At 38.9% G+C, this 13,741-nt stretch overlaps 2 protein-coding genes across 4 annotated transcripts; one reads left to right on the forward strand and one right to left on the reverse strand.

Annotated features, from left to right (window-relative positions):
• Positions 1–128: 128 nt before the first annotated feature.
• LOC127061354 (dual oxidase) lies at positions 129–9,953 on the forward strand. 3 transcript variants are annotated; one of them, XM_050988069.1, is made up of 20 exons: positions 129–832; positions 941–2,305; positions 2,609–2,693; positions 2,760–2,917; positions 3,200–3,387; positions 3,767–3,971; positions 4,306–4,472; positions 4,558–4,794; positions 4,894–5,339; positions 5,441–5,642; positions 5,782–6,108; positions 6,236–6,460; positions 6,646–7,068; positions 7,160–7,472; positions 7,547–7,921; positions 8,025–8,242; positions 8,305–8,766; positions 8,930–9,085; positions 9,181–9,309; positions 9,544–9,953. In XM_050988069.1, the coding sequence occupies exons 2-20, from the start codon at positions 2,215–2,217 to the stop codon at positions 9,670–9,672; spliced, it is 4,536 nt and encodes a 1,511-aa protein (XP_050844026.1). In that variant the 5' UTR covers positions 129–832; positions 941–2,214; the 3' UTR covers positions 9,673–9,953. The 3 variants fall into 3 exon arrangements, with proteins under 3 accessions (XP_050844026.1, XP_050844028.1, XP_050844029.1); XM_050988071.1 differs by having other exon boundaries at positions 129–2,305; positions 2,609–2,689; XM_050988072.1 differs by lacking the exons at positions 129–832; positions 941–2,305; positions 2,609–2,693; positions 2,760–2,917 and having other exon boundaries at positions 3,285–3,387; positions 3,760–3,971.
• Positions 9,954–9,969: 16 nt separating this feature from the next.
• On the reverse strand, positions 9,970–13,484 carry LOC127061373 (dual oxidase maturation factor 1). Its single transcript, XM_050988166.1, has 9 exons — positions 13,382–13,484; positions 12,262–12,465; positions 11,964–12,170; positions 11,815–11,872; positions 11,583–11,717; positions 10,952–11,171; positions 10,670–10,881; positions 10,397–10,592; positions 9,970–10,246 (listed from the first exon to the last, which is right to left on the reverse strand). The coding sequence occupies exons 3-9, from the start codon at positions 12,126–12,128 to the stop codon at positions 10,063–10,065; spliced, it is 1,170 nt and encodes a 389-aa protein (XP_050844123.1). The 5' UTR covers positions 12,129–12,170; positions 12,262–12,465; positions 13,382–13,484; the 3' UTR covers positions 9,970–10,062.
• Positions 13,485–13,741: the final 257 nt, after the last annotated feature.

The raw sequence follows: 13,741 nt of genomic DNA on the forward strand, positions 1-13,741 counted from the left end.
TTTTCTTTTTACTGTCTTGAACGATCGTCCAAAGTTTCCTTTACTTCCTGGTTGAAAAGATGCCGTTATTTTGTCGAATATAAGGTGAAAGACCTCGGTCGTATAAATCAGTAAAAATGTATTCAAGGCACGAAGAGACGTATTCCGACTGGAACGTATGGTCTCAACGAGGGAAGTATACTCGATCTCCACCAAATGTAACCGTCTTTGCCGATCCGTGCCAAGGGCGATAAAAATCGACCGGTAGCCGAGTAGGCGCGATCTCTCTTTGTGTGGATTGAGTCATAACATAAGCCTCTGTATATACACGCTTTTATATACTTACATATATGTATAGATACATACATTGCACCTGTGATTCTCAGGCAAAAGAATGCGATCACCAAATATCTCGTGCGTGCGGTGATTGATTATATACGAATACCTCTTTAATTAAGGAAAAAGAAAAGCAAAAGTTGCTAATGTTACTTTACAAAGTAAGAAAGATTTCACTAGGAATGATACTAATGTCTATTTAAAAAAAAAAAAAGTTAGAAAGTATCAGGACGAATTGGACTTGAGTCAAGCCGTACAAACTCCAATTATTTGCTTGATTCTGAAAAATAAGCTTTCTCGTCAAGGTTGTGAGATTATGAACGATTAAAAAGTGACGAGAAAACGATACGGATTATTGCGGAAGAAAACTTGCTTATCCGTCAGACATGCCATTCGATAGGTCTCCTGTTGTTTTGCGTATATATAAATATTTATCTAATGTCATACAACAGGACGAGTTATTCATATAAAAGATTATGAAAATCATCCGGATAACTGCACTACCATTAAATTTCTTGTAAGTAAAGACTATCTTTGGATATATTATGTGATCGAATATATTATGTAAAATGAAAAATATACAATCTCTCAGTTTCACTGATCACACTTAACGTTTCTTTTCTAGCTCTCTGAGAGACTTTTCCATATATTTTAATTTGCAAATAAACTTTCTCGAGCGTTGGGTTAACAGAAAACAGTAAAAATAGAAGAAAATATTGCGATATTGTCTAGACTGTTTCAAGAAGATGACTCATGCGGATCCAGGAGGTAAAGAATATCTCAAAGGCAGTCACGATGAGGGTCGCTCAAATGTTGTTGAGAGAATCCTTCTTCGTTGAAAGGATCAGAAAGAAGAAAAAAAAACAAAAAAGAAGATGAAACGTTGAAACACGAGGCTAGCGAGGATCGTCGTGAAGCGTCGACCTTGAAACGTACTCGAGGCACAGAGAGACTCGGGAGAGGTTTCGCCTTGGGTAATCGGTGCCGCGGACTCAAAAACTAGGCCTGCGCATATGGTGACGTCACGAACGATGCCGCCTCGGTAAAACGTGCCGACTGGAGAAAGGAATCGCTTGCGAGTAAGAAACCTGGTGGGGGTCTGCTTTGGTTAGAGAGGCTTTACGTATAGAACGGGTAGGCTCGTTCGTTCTCGTTGAAAGGAAAGAGAGAAGAAGAATATGAGAAAAGAGAAGGAGAACGACGGTACTCTGGTGGTGGCTGGTAAGAACGAAGCAAGTAGACCGGCGACTTTCACCGTGCAGCTAAGATCGGCTGGTGTCGGTTCGTGGGTTGGTTCTTAACAACTTGGCCACGCTCTTGGCCCAAACCACGTTATAAAAATCCAAGAGAAAAAATTAAGAAATAGAGAAAGAGAGAGAGAGAGAAAGAGAAAGAAAGGTTACCGATCTTCGATACTTCTTTTTAAAATCTCATCGTGTTATCTTCATTTTCGTTGTCCTACACACCAAAGTGGAAAAAGACTGATCACTACGGACAAGGATTCTCAAGAACCAGCAAGACTTTTTCCAACTCGATCGACACGCACGTGACGTCCTGCATTGTTAGCTGTACCCGCATTGTTGGTTTTGCCAACTTTTTGCTTCACGTTTCTATCTTAAAACAACTTGTGAGGTGACTCAATTCAACATTTCGAAACGATTTTCTGGATTTTACGTACAAATGTGTCCTTTTACCTGGTAATCCGGTTTGTGGATTCAAAAGAAGTGAAACAAGGAAAATGGATCGTTCCAATTGTCGCTGAGAGAACGTGAAATCCTCTTCTTTCTTTCTTTTCTTTTTTTTTTGGGTCACATAGAGATCCAACAGATCCTGGTTTCCTTCGTACGAACGAGATATGGCATTGGTTTAGATCCTCCTGAAGAGAAAAGAAGAACAACGATGACAGGGAAACGTCTTTTTTTGGCCCGCTTCTTCAAACGATTGCGTTTGTTTCTCTGGGCTCTCTGGATCGTGTTACTCGTTGAAACCGGTAGGTGCTGGCCGCGCAACGAACTTTCGCTCTTGCCAGAACCAAGCTCGCCATGAGCTCCGTTTTATGAAGCTTTCGTTTCTAAACATTCATACGTTGCCCCATTAACGATGCTCGCGTTACATATTTTTCATTCTTCACACGAGTCACTTGTACTTTGTTTCTTAACGTTACGCTTAAATCTTAATAATTAACGTTGGACCACGTAAGATTTGCGAATTTAAAAGAAAAAAATTAATCTTTCATGGAAACGTCTAATTAAAATGTTATAATATCGCTAATCGTTAATCTTGATATCTATAGGAGCGTTTCACAATGATGTGGAAAAACAAAGATACGATGGATGGTACAACAACTTGGCTCATCCGAATTGGGGATCGATCGGCAAGTAAACGTTTATCTAGAGGAACTTTCTCAAGGATCACTTAATTCAGCCTCTAAATTCCATAGGCAGTAGGCTGATAAGAAAGATACCTGCAGCTTATTCGGATGGTGTCTATGCATTGGCTGGCCAAGACAGACCCTCGCCAAGAAAGCTAAGCGATCTCTTTATGCAAGGGGATGAAGGTTTACCCTCCGTTAAAAATCGAACTGCTCTCTTCGCCTTTTTCGGTAAATAAAAACATCCTACAAATGTTTACCGAGCATAAATTTTAATAAAAGGTCTTTTTTTAAACGACAAACATGTTTTTTCTGAAATATTTGTAGTCGAGTTTGCTCAGAACTATAGTCCGATACATATGAATGAAATACGTAATCCGTAGCCGGAAGCGTATCAGTTTAGGTCCTGTTTAGTAAATCCTGTTATGACTAATCTCGTTTGACTTCCAATCTATAACATCAAGATTTAACAACGAGATTTGAATTTTAGTGTACATAACGAAATCATTTCAGGACAACTGGTCACGTCGGAAATAATCATGGCCAGCGAAAGTGGCTGTCCTATAGAGTTCCATCGTATCGACGTGGATAAATGCGATCCGGTTTTCGACAAGGAGTGCCAAGGTAACAAGTACATTCCTTTCCTACGTGCCGATTACGACCGCCAAACTGGACGTAGCCCGAACAGCCCTCGCGAACAGGTAATTTCCTACTTTTCCGTATCCATTTTGAATCGATGACTTTACTATTCTTACTTTGCGTGACTTGAAAGGAAACGATTGTCATCTTTTTCCAATTGAATTTTTTTTTCTTTTTTTTTTTTTTTACAAAAGATAATTTAATCTACAACGCGCGCACGTTAGACATGACTTCATTACGTTGTATGAAAATAGAGAAACGTGAATGACACGGTTTTCTAAAGTATCGATAGAATTACGTTTACTTTATGGACATTCGTATGAGAGAATGAAACGGATGACACATTGTTTTACGTGCATGACCGATGACGATGACGTAAAAGAGAAATATTGGCTTATAAACAATAACATGAAAAATAGCTCTGAATATGTGAGGTTGCAGATAAATAAAGTAACAAGCTGGATCGATGGTAGCTTCATATACTCCAGTAGCGAGGCATGGGCGAACACGATGCGAGCATTCAAGAACGGAAGTCTCCTCATGGAACCGAGCAGAAAATTTCCCGTGAGAAACACCATGCGCGCTCCACTCTTCAATCATGCCGTTCCGCACGTTATGAGAATGCTCAGTCCAGAACGGCTTTATCGTAAGATTACACCTTGTTCTTGCCGTTTACCTTAAATTTCTCTTACAACATAGCTTGCTCATAATATCGAAATCTCTTTATCTTTTTCTTTTGCAATATCCAGCCACGAATGCGATTCGTATTTGTTCGAAATAATTAAACGCGTTGGCCGACGTATTACTCTTATCGAAACATAAGATCGATCATGATCGTTCATATGTAACAACCAAATTTCATTAGGTTCATCGTACTCTCAGGACTATTTACGCCACAATAATATTTCATAATCCCATTATCGAGTACGATCTATCTACGAGTGCTCTTTTTCTTATCTTGACTTTAATCTGTTACATAGTACTCGGAGATCCAAGAACCAATCAACATCCACCGTTACTCTCATTAGGGATCCTATTCTATCGTTGGCATAACGTTATAGCGAGCCGTGTACAACGAGAATATCCCGACATGTCCGACGAAGAAATCTTTCAGAAGGCACGACGTATAGTTATAGGAACACTACAGGTACAAATCGAGTTTCCATTTTCTCCAAGTATGAGAGATGAATAGGCGATTCAATTAAATTTCTCCCTTGTCCTCTTTATCTTAGAACATCATTTTATACGAATACCTTCCCACGCTGTTGGACGAAGAATTGCCAGCGTATACCGGCTATAAAACTGATCTCCATCCAGGAATAAGTCATATTTTTCAAAGTGCTGCTTTTCGTTTTGGACATACTCTTATACCGCCTGGTATATACAGACGTGACGAAAGATGCGAGTTTCGAAAGACTAACGCGGGTCAAGCCGCGATCAGACTCTGCTCTACTTGGTGGGATTCGAACGTGAGTATTCGTAATAAATCAAAAAAAAAAAAAAAAAATGCTTTGTGCAGTGTCAAGAAGTTTGTCGACTTCTTAAACTCTTCGATCGTTTCTTTTCAGGAAATTTTAGCGAATAGTACGATAGAAGAATTAATCATGGGAATGAGTTCTCAAATAGCTGAGAAGGAGGACAATCTTCTCGGTACGGATATACGAAACAATCTATTCGGGCCAATGGAATTTTCACGCAGAGATCTCGGTGCTCTTAATATCATGCGTGGTCGCGATAATGGATTACCGGATTACAATACCGCGCGAAAACATTTCAAGTTAACGCCAAGGAAAACATGGAACGAGATTAATCCTGACTTATTCAACAAAAATCCATCTCTACTGCGTACTCTCGTTGAAATCCATTCGAACAATTTAAATAACGTTGATGTTTACGTCGGCGGTATGTTGGAATCCAGTGATGGACCCGGGGAACTTTTTGCTGCGGTTATTAAAGAGCAATTTTTACGCTTGAGGGACTCCGATCGCTTTTGGTTTGAAAATGAAGAGTCTGGGTAAGATTGATATTCGCTTGGAATTCAATCGAATTCCGCCGTATTCGAGCGTATACGTAATAAAGTATACCTTTTACATTAAACGTCTACCTTTTACATAGAATTTTTACAAAAAGCGAAATTGAAGATATACGCCGTGTGACATTGTGGGATGTGATCACAAACGCAACCAATATTTCGCCGGACACGATTCAAAAACGAGTATTCCTATGGGAGGAAAACGATCCGTGTCCTCAACCTTTCCAATTGAACTCATCCGTACTCGAGCCCTGTTTACCGTTGCAACGATACGACTACTTCGAAGTAAATCACGTGAAATTATTTTTACGAAGTTACTTTTTATAACGCCAAACAAACTTTCGAAATATTATTTTATCGCCGGGAATCATAAATCGTCGTAATGTTGTTTTCATTTTCTCTTTTCTTTTCTTACTTTGCACAGGGTAGCGAGTTCGTCTACATCTATGCCTGCGTTTTCCTCGGATTTTTCCCAATTTTATGCGCTGGAGCCGCTTATGGCTTAGTAAAACTACAGAACCGACGGAGACGTCGTTTACGTATACTTCAAGAAGAAATTCAAAGGAGAAGCGACAACCGAATTTGCGTCGACAAGATGGTCGTTCGCGAATGGCTGCACGCAAATCATCGTCGCTTGGTGAAAGTTCGTTTCGGTCCTGAAGCAGCTTTGCATATCGTCGATCGAAAGGGCGAGAAACTTCGTACGTTCGATTTTAGTGGCGTTAATACAATAACCATAGAAGAGTCTCAGGTACTTTTTTCTTTTTCGTTAACGACTTCTTCTTTCTTATATAATCAATTTTCATCGATTTTTTTTCGCATACGTTAAGAACTTAAGATCTCGTCCAATTGATATCGAACTTCAATAAATATTTAAGGAAAGCGAAAGCGGGCATAGAAAGGCGCTGGTATTGTTACGTATACCGCGTGATTACGACCTTGTCCTTGAACTCGATTCCTTGGCCTCGCGCAGAAAGTTCATTGCGAAATTGGAAGCGTTCCTGTCGTCCCACAAGAAACATTGCACGCTTTTCCAAGTTAACCGCGATGTTATGCTCGCAAAAGCGGAAACTAAAGAACGTCGACAAAAGAAACTCGAACAGGTTGGTAACTACTTGTTCAATTTCAAACGAAATTTATATCTCTTTCTTTACGTTAAACGTTTCTAAAAGATTTGCAATAGTTATGAAAACCAAATGAAATCAAAAAAAAAAAAGAAAAGAAAGCAAAAAATAGAGAGAAATAATTGTATTCGAAAAGAAAAAGAAAAAAGTAAAAACTTTAACAGTTTTTCCGAGAAGCTTACGCGCTGACATTTGGTCTACGACCTGGGGAAAGACGACGACGATCCGAGGATAGCGATACAGGCGAGGTTATTACAGCGATGCGCACATCTCTGTCGAAAAGCGAATTTGCTAGTGCTCTTGGTATGCGTCCTGATGCAGTTTTCGTGAAGAAAATGTTCAATATCGTCGACAAAGACGGCGATGGTCGCATATCCTTCCAAGAATTTCTCGATACCGTGTTGCTCTTTTCTCGTGGCAAAACCGAGGACAAATTGCGTATTATTTTTGACATGTGCGATAAGGACAGCAACGGTGTTATCGATAAAGAGGAATTATCCGAGATGTTAAGATCGCTCGTTGAGATTGCACGTACTACCAGTCTTTCCGATGATCATGTCACCGAACTCATCGATGGAATGTTTCAAGTAATTAAACGTCAATATCTTTTTTTTTCTACGTTTAGGCAATTCAATTTAATTTGGAATGAGTAAAGCCAATTATTTTTTCATGACATAGGACGCTGGTCTTGAAAGAAAGAATTATCTTACTTACAATGATTTCAAGTTAATGATGAAGGAATACAAAGGCGATTTTGTTGCAATTGGATTGGATTGTAAAGGAGCGAAACAAAATTTTCTGGATATGTCGACGAACGTCGCTCGAATGACAAGCTTTCAGATCGATCAGCTGCCACCCGAAGATTCGAAGAATTGGGCCCGCAAACAATGGGACGCGATATCGACTTTTCTCGAAGAAAATAGACAAAATATATTTTATCTTTTCGTGTTTTACGTTATCACTATAGCTCTCTTCGTCGAAAGGTTTATACGTGAGTTTAACAAAAATTTTACTGATTAAGAGATAACATAATGATTAGCTTTGAAACGAACCTTTCTTTTATAGACTATTCATTCATGGCTGAACATACGGATTTGAGACACATTATGGGTGTTGGTATTGCGATAACTCGGGGATCAGCAGCAGCTTTGTCATTTTGTTACAGTTTATTACTTCTCACGATGTCTCGTAATCTATTGACCAAATTGAAAGAATTCTCGATCCAACAGTATATTCCACTGGATTCGCACATACAATTTCACAAAATAGCCGCGTGCACGGCTCTCTTTTTTTCCATTTTACATACGGTCGGACACATCGTGAATTTTTATCACGTATCGACGCAACCGATAGCGCATCTCCGCTGCCTCACAAACGAGATCAGTTTTCCAAGCGATGCGAAGCCAACTATTACATTTTGGCTCTTTCAAACGGTGACAGGTTTGTAATGAAAAAAGTTATTGAACTTTGAATACTATCCATGCGCATATAATGTAATTAGATTTTATTATCTTTTTCTCTATTCTCTTTTCTTTTTGTTTAGGCTTAACCGGTATTCTACTTTTCCTCGTAATGACGATCATTTTTGTTTTCGCACATCCTACGATACGCCAAAAGGCATATAAATTCTTTTCGTTAACTCACAGCTTGTATGTATTATTTTATGCATTATCCCTGATCCACGGTTTAGCCAGATTAACTGGTTCTCCAAGATTTTGGATTTTCTTTGTTGGTCCGGCGATCATCTATGCTTTGGACAAGGTATATCCTCGTTGTTATATATTTCACTGGAACGATTAATAACACGTGTTAATTTTATTCAGGTCGTAAGCTTGAGAACGAAATACATGGCTCTTGATATCATTGAGACGGAATTGTTACCCTCCGATGTAATAAAGATAAAATTTTACAGACCTCCGAATCTTAAGTATCTCTCAGGTCAATGGGTACGTCTCTCATGTACAGTCTTTAGATCGAACGAGTTCCACTCATTCACCCTCACTTCTGCGCCCCACGAGAACTTCCTTTCGTGTCATATCAAAGCCCAAGGTCCATGGACCTGGAAATTACGGAACTACTTTGATCCTTGTAACTATAATCCGGAAGACGAGCACCCTAAAATACGAATCGAGGGACCGTTTGGAGGTGGAAATCAAGACTGGTATAAATTCGAAGTGGCAGTTATGGTCGGTGGGGGAATTGGAGTTACCCCGTATGCTTCTATGCTGAATGATCTCGTCTTTGGTACTTCCACTAATAGATATTCCGGAGTTGCTTGTAAAAAGGTACGTACAGTTCGTTTGAGTTTATCCTAAAACATATGTCTCTCTCTCTCTCTCTCTCTCTCTCTCTCTCTCTCTCTCTCTCTCTCTCTATCTATCTATCTATTTATCTATTTATCTCTCTCTCTCTCTCTCTCTCTACGAATCGTTTGACTTTTCTCAACAGGTATACTTTCTTTGGATATGCCCATCGCACAAACACTTTGAGTGGTTTATCGATGTTCTCAGAGATGTCGAAAGGAAAGACGTAACCGACGTTCTCGAGATACACATATTTATAACTCAGTTCTTTCATAAATTCGACTTACGTACTACCATGCTTGTAAGTTTAGAAATTATCGTCGTTCAACTTCGTAATGGATACTTTCATAAATGGATTTATCTAAAATCTGACGAACCTAAAATTTCATGTTTCAGTATATTTGTGAGAATCATTTTCAAAGATTATCTAAGAAGAGTATATTCACTGGACTGAAAGCCATTAATCATTTTGGTCGACCAGATATGACCTCGTTTCTAAAGTTTGTTCAAAAGAAACATAGTTACGTGAGTATTATAAAAGTACTTGAGGCTTTGCGTTATTAAAAAAGTCCAAAGTTCAGCGATTCGAAAGCTTCCGTTTTTTCAAAAGTACTTCTAACTAGGAAAATGTATTATTGTACTTTATACGAATTACCATTGTAATAATTTTTAGTATCGCAAGAGTTCTCGCAGAAATGAGAGGACGAATGAAATGAATTCTTCGATGTAAAAGAACTTTGATATTTTTATATTTTGCAGGTCAGTAAAATAGGAGTATTTAGTTGTGGACCACGGCCTTTAACTAAAAGCGTAATGTCTGCTTGCGACGAGGTGAACAAGGGCCGTAGACTACCATACTTTATCCATCATTTTGAAAACTTTGGCTAGTTATTGCGAGAAGAGAACCGGAAAGTCGCTACTTTCTAGCGATTCCTTTGGAACTTCCTAACGAGAGTGTACATATTTATTGTGCTAGTGCGCGTGTTTTATTTATAATTAATATTATATTTCTTATTTATGAAGAGAGATTACTCACGTCATTGAACCATATCCTAATTTTCCAATAATAGGATTCAATGAATGAATATTTTCCGCTTTTAGTGGATTACTAGTCGGTGATGATAATTAAAAAAATTTAATAGATATACCAATACCAGTCAAAAATAAAATTTAAAAAGTAAGGAATTAGGTATACGTAGCTAGTTTCGAATTTTATTGAGCGAGTTGCGTATATATATATTAAAATACATTTATTTCTTTTAAAATTCAACGCAAATATCAAGAGTTCACCATCCTTCTTGGCGCCGGAGGAAAGGGATAAGACCAATTGCTCTTACTAGGATCATCATTGTTACGTTCTTGTTGAAAGTCAGAGGATTTGTGAGGAGCATAAGTTTTATTTATTACACCCTGCGTATCCTCTCGATCCGTATTTCTGTTTTGAAGCTTCGACGACAGCTGACTGAAACATTTCATTTTTTATATATCTACCTAACGTCCGTACGAGATAAAAGGATGAATAAAATATGACGAAAGAACAAAACCGATATCGACGTTATAACTTTATATAAAAAGCTTTATATAAATAGATTTAAAAAAAAAAAGAAAAAACCTCATGATACGATCGCCCAAGGAATCCTCAATTTTCGGCAATTTTCTTCTAACATTTCTTGTATCGAAACTCTCTTCGATGATAACATGTCTGTCATAGGGAGTGTCATAATCAACTTCGAGTATGGTTGAAAATTGATGAGGAAATATCAAATCGATCGCTGTCACCACTGTCCCAGCGAAAAGACATCCGATACCTATTAAATATCGTTGTAAATGATATATATTCTATATGCCGAGAAATGTGAAAAATAGGAACGATTTAATCTCTCACCTGCAACCAAAACCAACCAATAATTCCAGCCCATGTCGAAGGCGAGAATCGAACCGTCTATATGAGCAATTAACGGTTCGCAAGGTAGTAACGCCCAATAAATTAGGTTTGTGGAGAGCATACACAATCCTGTCATGATCATACTGTATGCACCATAACGTGGTACGACCATAAGCAATAAATTCATCATACACCAAGAAGCGAAAGACGTCCTAGGAAGAGAGTCAAATTATCATTGTTTGATATCCTTTTAAAACATTTCAATTGTAAATAAAATCTCACCAGAGCATTATAGACGCATAGTAACCAGCTTCACGATATTTGCTACCCCAAGAAAATCCTTCCTGATGAAGGCTAAAATATTCCGCCAGGGAAACGATTGGAAAGGGAGCTCCTTGATAGAGCGCTTGTTTGAAAGCACTCGTCATTTCATTAGAACCCCGCCACGAGAATCTCTCATTATACTCAACATCGTCGTTCGTGTGTTCACTGTCTGGTAGGTCTGATGAAGGCAATCAAAGAACAGATTAGCAATTAAAAGAAGGAAGAGAAAAAAAAAGAGAGGAGAATGGATGAAAACGAATGAAATATGTAACTAGCGAAGAAAAAAAATTCGTACGACATGAGATTCTCTCATTTTAAGACGTCATCGGTATCAAACGTTCTCATTTCCGAGCACGTCCGAACGTTAGAGATTCAGCAGCATTTCTAGGATAAATTTTTCAATGTGCAAACGTGGACTTGTCGTTCCTTTTAAAGGGGAACAACCAAAAGCTAATACGTTTCGTTTGTACGTTTTACATCTTAATTTGCAAAGGAGTTTATACTTTAATAAACTAACTCCCTTGGAATTTCACTACAAGTTCGTCATAATCGTACGAAGTAGTCACAGTCGTTTGATATTGTGACTCACGTTTGTAGGTAATGTTGATATGCATGAGTCCAATGTAACCGCCGATTTGAGCTCTGGTTCTATGTCTGGAGAAAGCGCTGTACGAACTAACGATGGTTGCCGAACTGGTGTGCCAAGATGAACCATACTGAGCGACTTTAAGCAAATTAATTTAACTTGAATTTTTTGTAAAAGGAACCATCTTGTATGCTAATCAACAAGGTCGACACTTTGAAAGGAGTATCGTACAGACCTTGAATCGTAGCTCCAACGAAGAGGCTCAGGGTTACGATCAGGAACGTAGTTAGTCTCTGCAAATACCATTTTGACCAGATTCATATCCTCCACGTATATCATTTTTTTCTTTTTTTACTTTCTCCGATAAAAATTAATTCAACTCACTTCCTTCCGTATACCAGGAAATATAACTAGAAAAGCTGTGAATATTGTACCGAAAATAACGAAGACGATAACAAGAGCAACATCGCCAGTGACGGGTGTACGATTACTATAACTATAGAGAGTCGGTCCACCATCGTTTCTGAAAGCATCGAACCATCCCTTCATCTTCACGGATTTTCACGAAGACCAACGAGCTAGTATTTATTCCTTTCGGAACATTGACAAGAAAAAAATATGGATTGACGTTAAACGAGAAGTCGATTAATTGAATCCAATTAATGCATTATGGACAACTTACTTTGTGAAATTTCGAACGTCAGCGTGTTCTCGTTAAACTACTTCGTAATTTCTCCCTGCTTTTGTAACCCGACAAGTTTCACGTTGCATCCTACGATCTTCTTCAAGCCATTCAAGGACAAAATGATTCCGGTAACGTGATTATATTCGAAACGATGAATCCTTCTTATCGAGATACGTGCACCTGCGATAGCTAAGCGAAAGACTGAAATACAGAACGTATACTGAAGACAGCAGTAGGTCAACGGGTTCTCTCGCTTTGAAAGTAATTTCCACCATCGAGCAACGGCCTCGTCGGTGGAGGGACAGAACTTGGGACAGGTGGGGCGTTCTTCGCTTTGCGCCTTGCATGAAAGAGAAAGAGAAAGAGATAGAGAGAGAGAGAGAGAGAGAGGGTAAAGAAGAGAAAGGAAAAGAACGGAGAAAAGAGGGAGAGAAACGAAAATGCATGATCGTGTGCGAAGGACTACGGATCAGCTGTGAGAAAGCGGACAGAATGCGTGCCTCGTGCTCATCCTGTTTTTCTCTTTCTTTTGCTCATTTTCTATGATATTCTATAAATTTCTATGATGATCCATAGGGAGTCGGAGATATCGATGCTTGATCGAACAATGTCGATCATGTATGCACATCACATCGTATCTCTTTTTTTCTATGCTTCCTACAGTAAAAATCGATCGGTACGTACACATATTGAAATTTTTTTCAATTGAACATATTGGACATGTTGGATTTTCCGATACATTGTTGTCGTAAAATCAATCAAATGGAATAAGTTCTTTTAATACCTGGCATTAACTTTATTAGGTGAGTATCCACAGCTGTGGTTTCTATTCGAGATTCTTTTCGATGAAAAAGAAGACAATAGAAGAAGAAGAAGAAGAAGAAGAAGAAGAAGGGGAAGAAGAAGAAGAAGAAGAAGAAGAAGAAGAAGAAGAAGTAGAAGAAGAAGAAGAAGAAGTTCCATTGAAAGAGGAAGAACCGGTAGTCCGGTCTTCCGCATGCTGTGGAGAGAATCGGTCTCCACGTTAGCGTCTGTGGACAGGATACAAGGTATGCATCGAGAGCATCTCTCTCTCTCTCTCTCTCTCTGTTTCTCTTTCTCTTTCTCTCTCACGTACATAGCGCCGGCAATAACTCGGGCTATTTCTGCTTGTCTAATTCGGTCCGGGTGACGCTATGCCTTTAGGCAGCAGCTTGTGGCAGAGCATCATCCACCGTCGTCACCGACGCCACCTTCATCGTCGTCGTGGTCCTCGTCGTGGATCGTCGATCGTCGTTGCCAGGGAAAAGCAACGAGAAGAGAAGAGAAGAGAAAAAAAGAAAAACGAAGAGAATAGAAGAGTTTACGGCGTGTTGGCAAGAAGTTCCTTTTAGTCCCTTCGCGAAGAAGACAAGCGAGATCACGGATCCATCTCTACTTGGCCATATCCCTGTTTTTGATCTTTTCTTTCTGTCTATCTTCTATATATATATATATA

Source organism: Vespula vulgaris, chromosome 2 (assembly GCF_905475345.1).
Source record: "Vespula vulgaris chromosome 2, iyVesVulg1.1, whole genome shotgun sequence".
Lineage (NCBI taxonomy): Eukaryota > Metazoa > Arthropoda > Insecta > Hymenoptera > Vespidae > Vespula > Vespula vulgaris.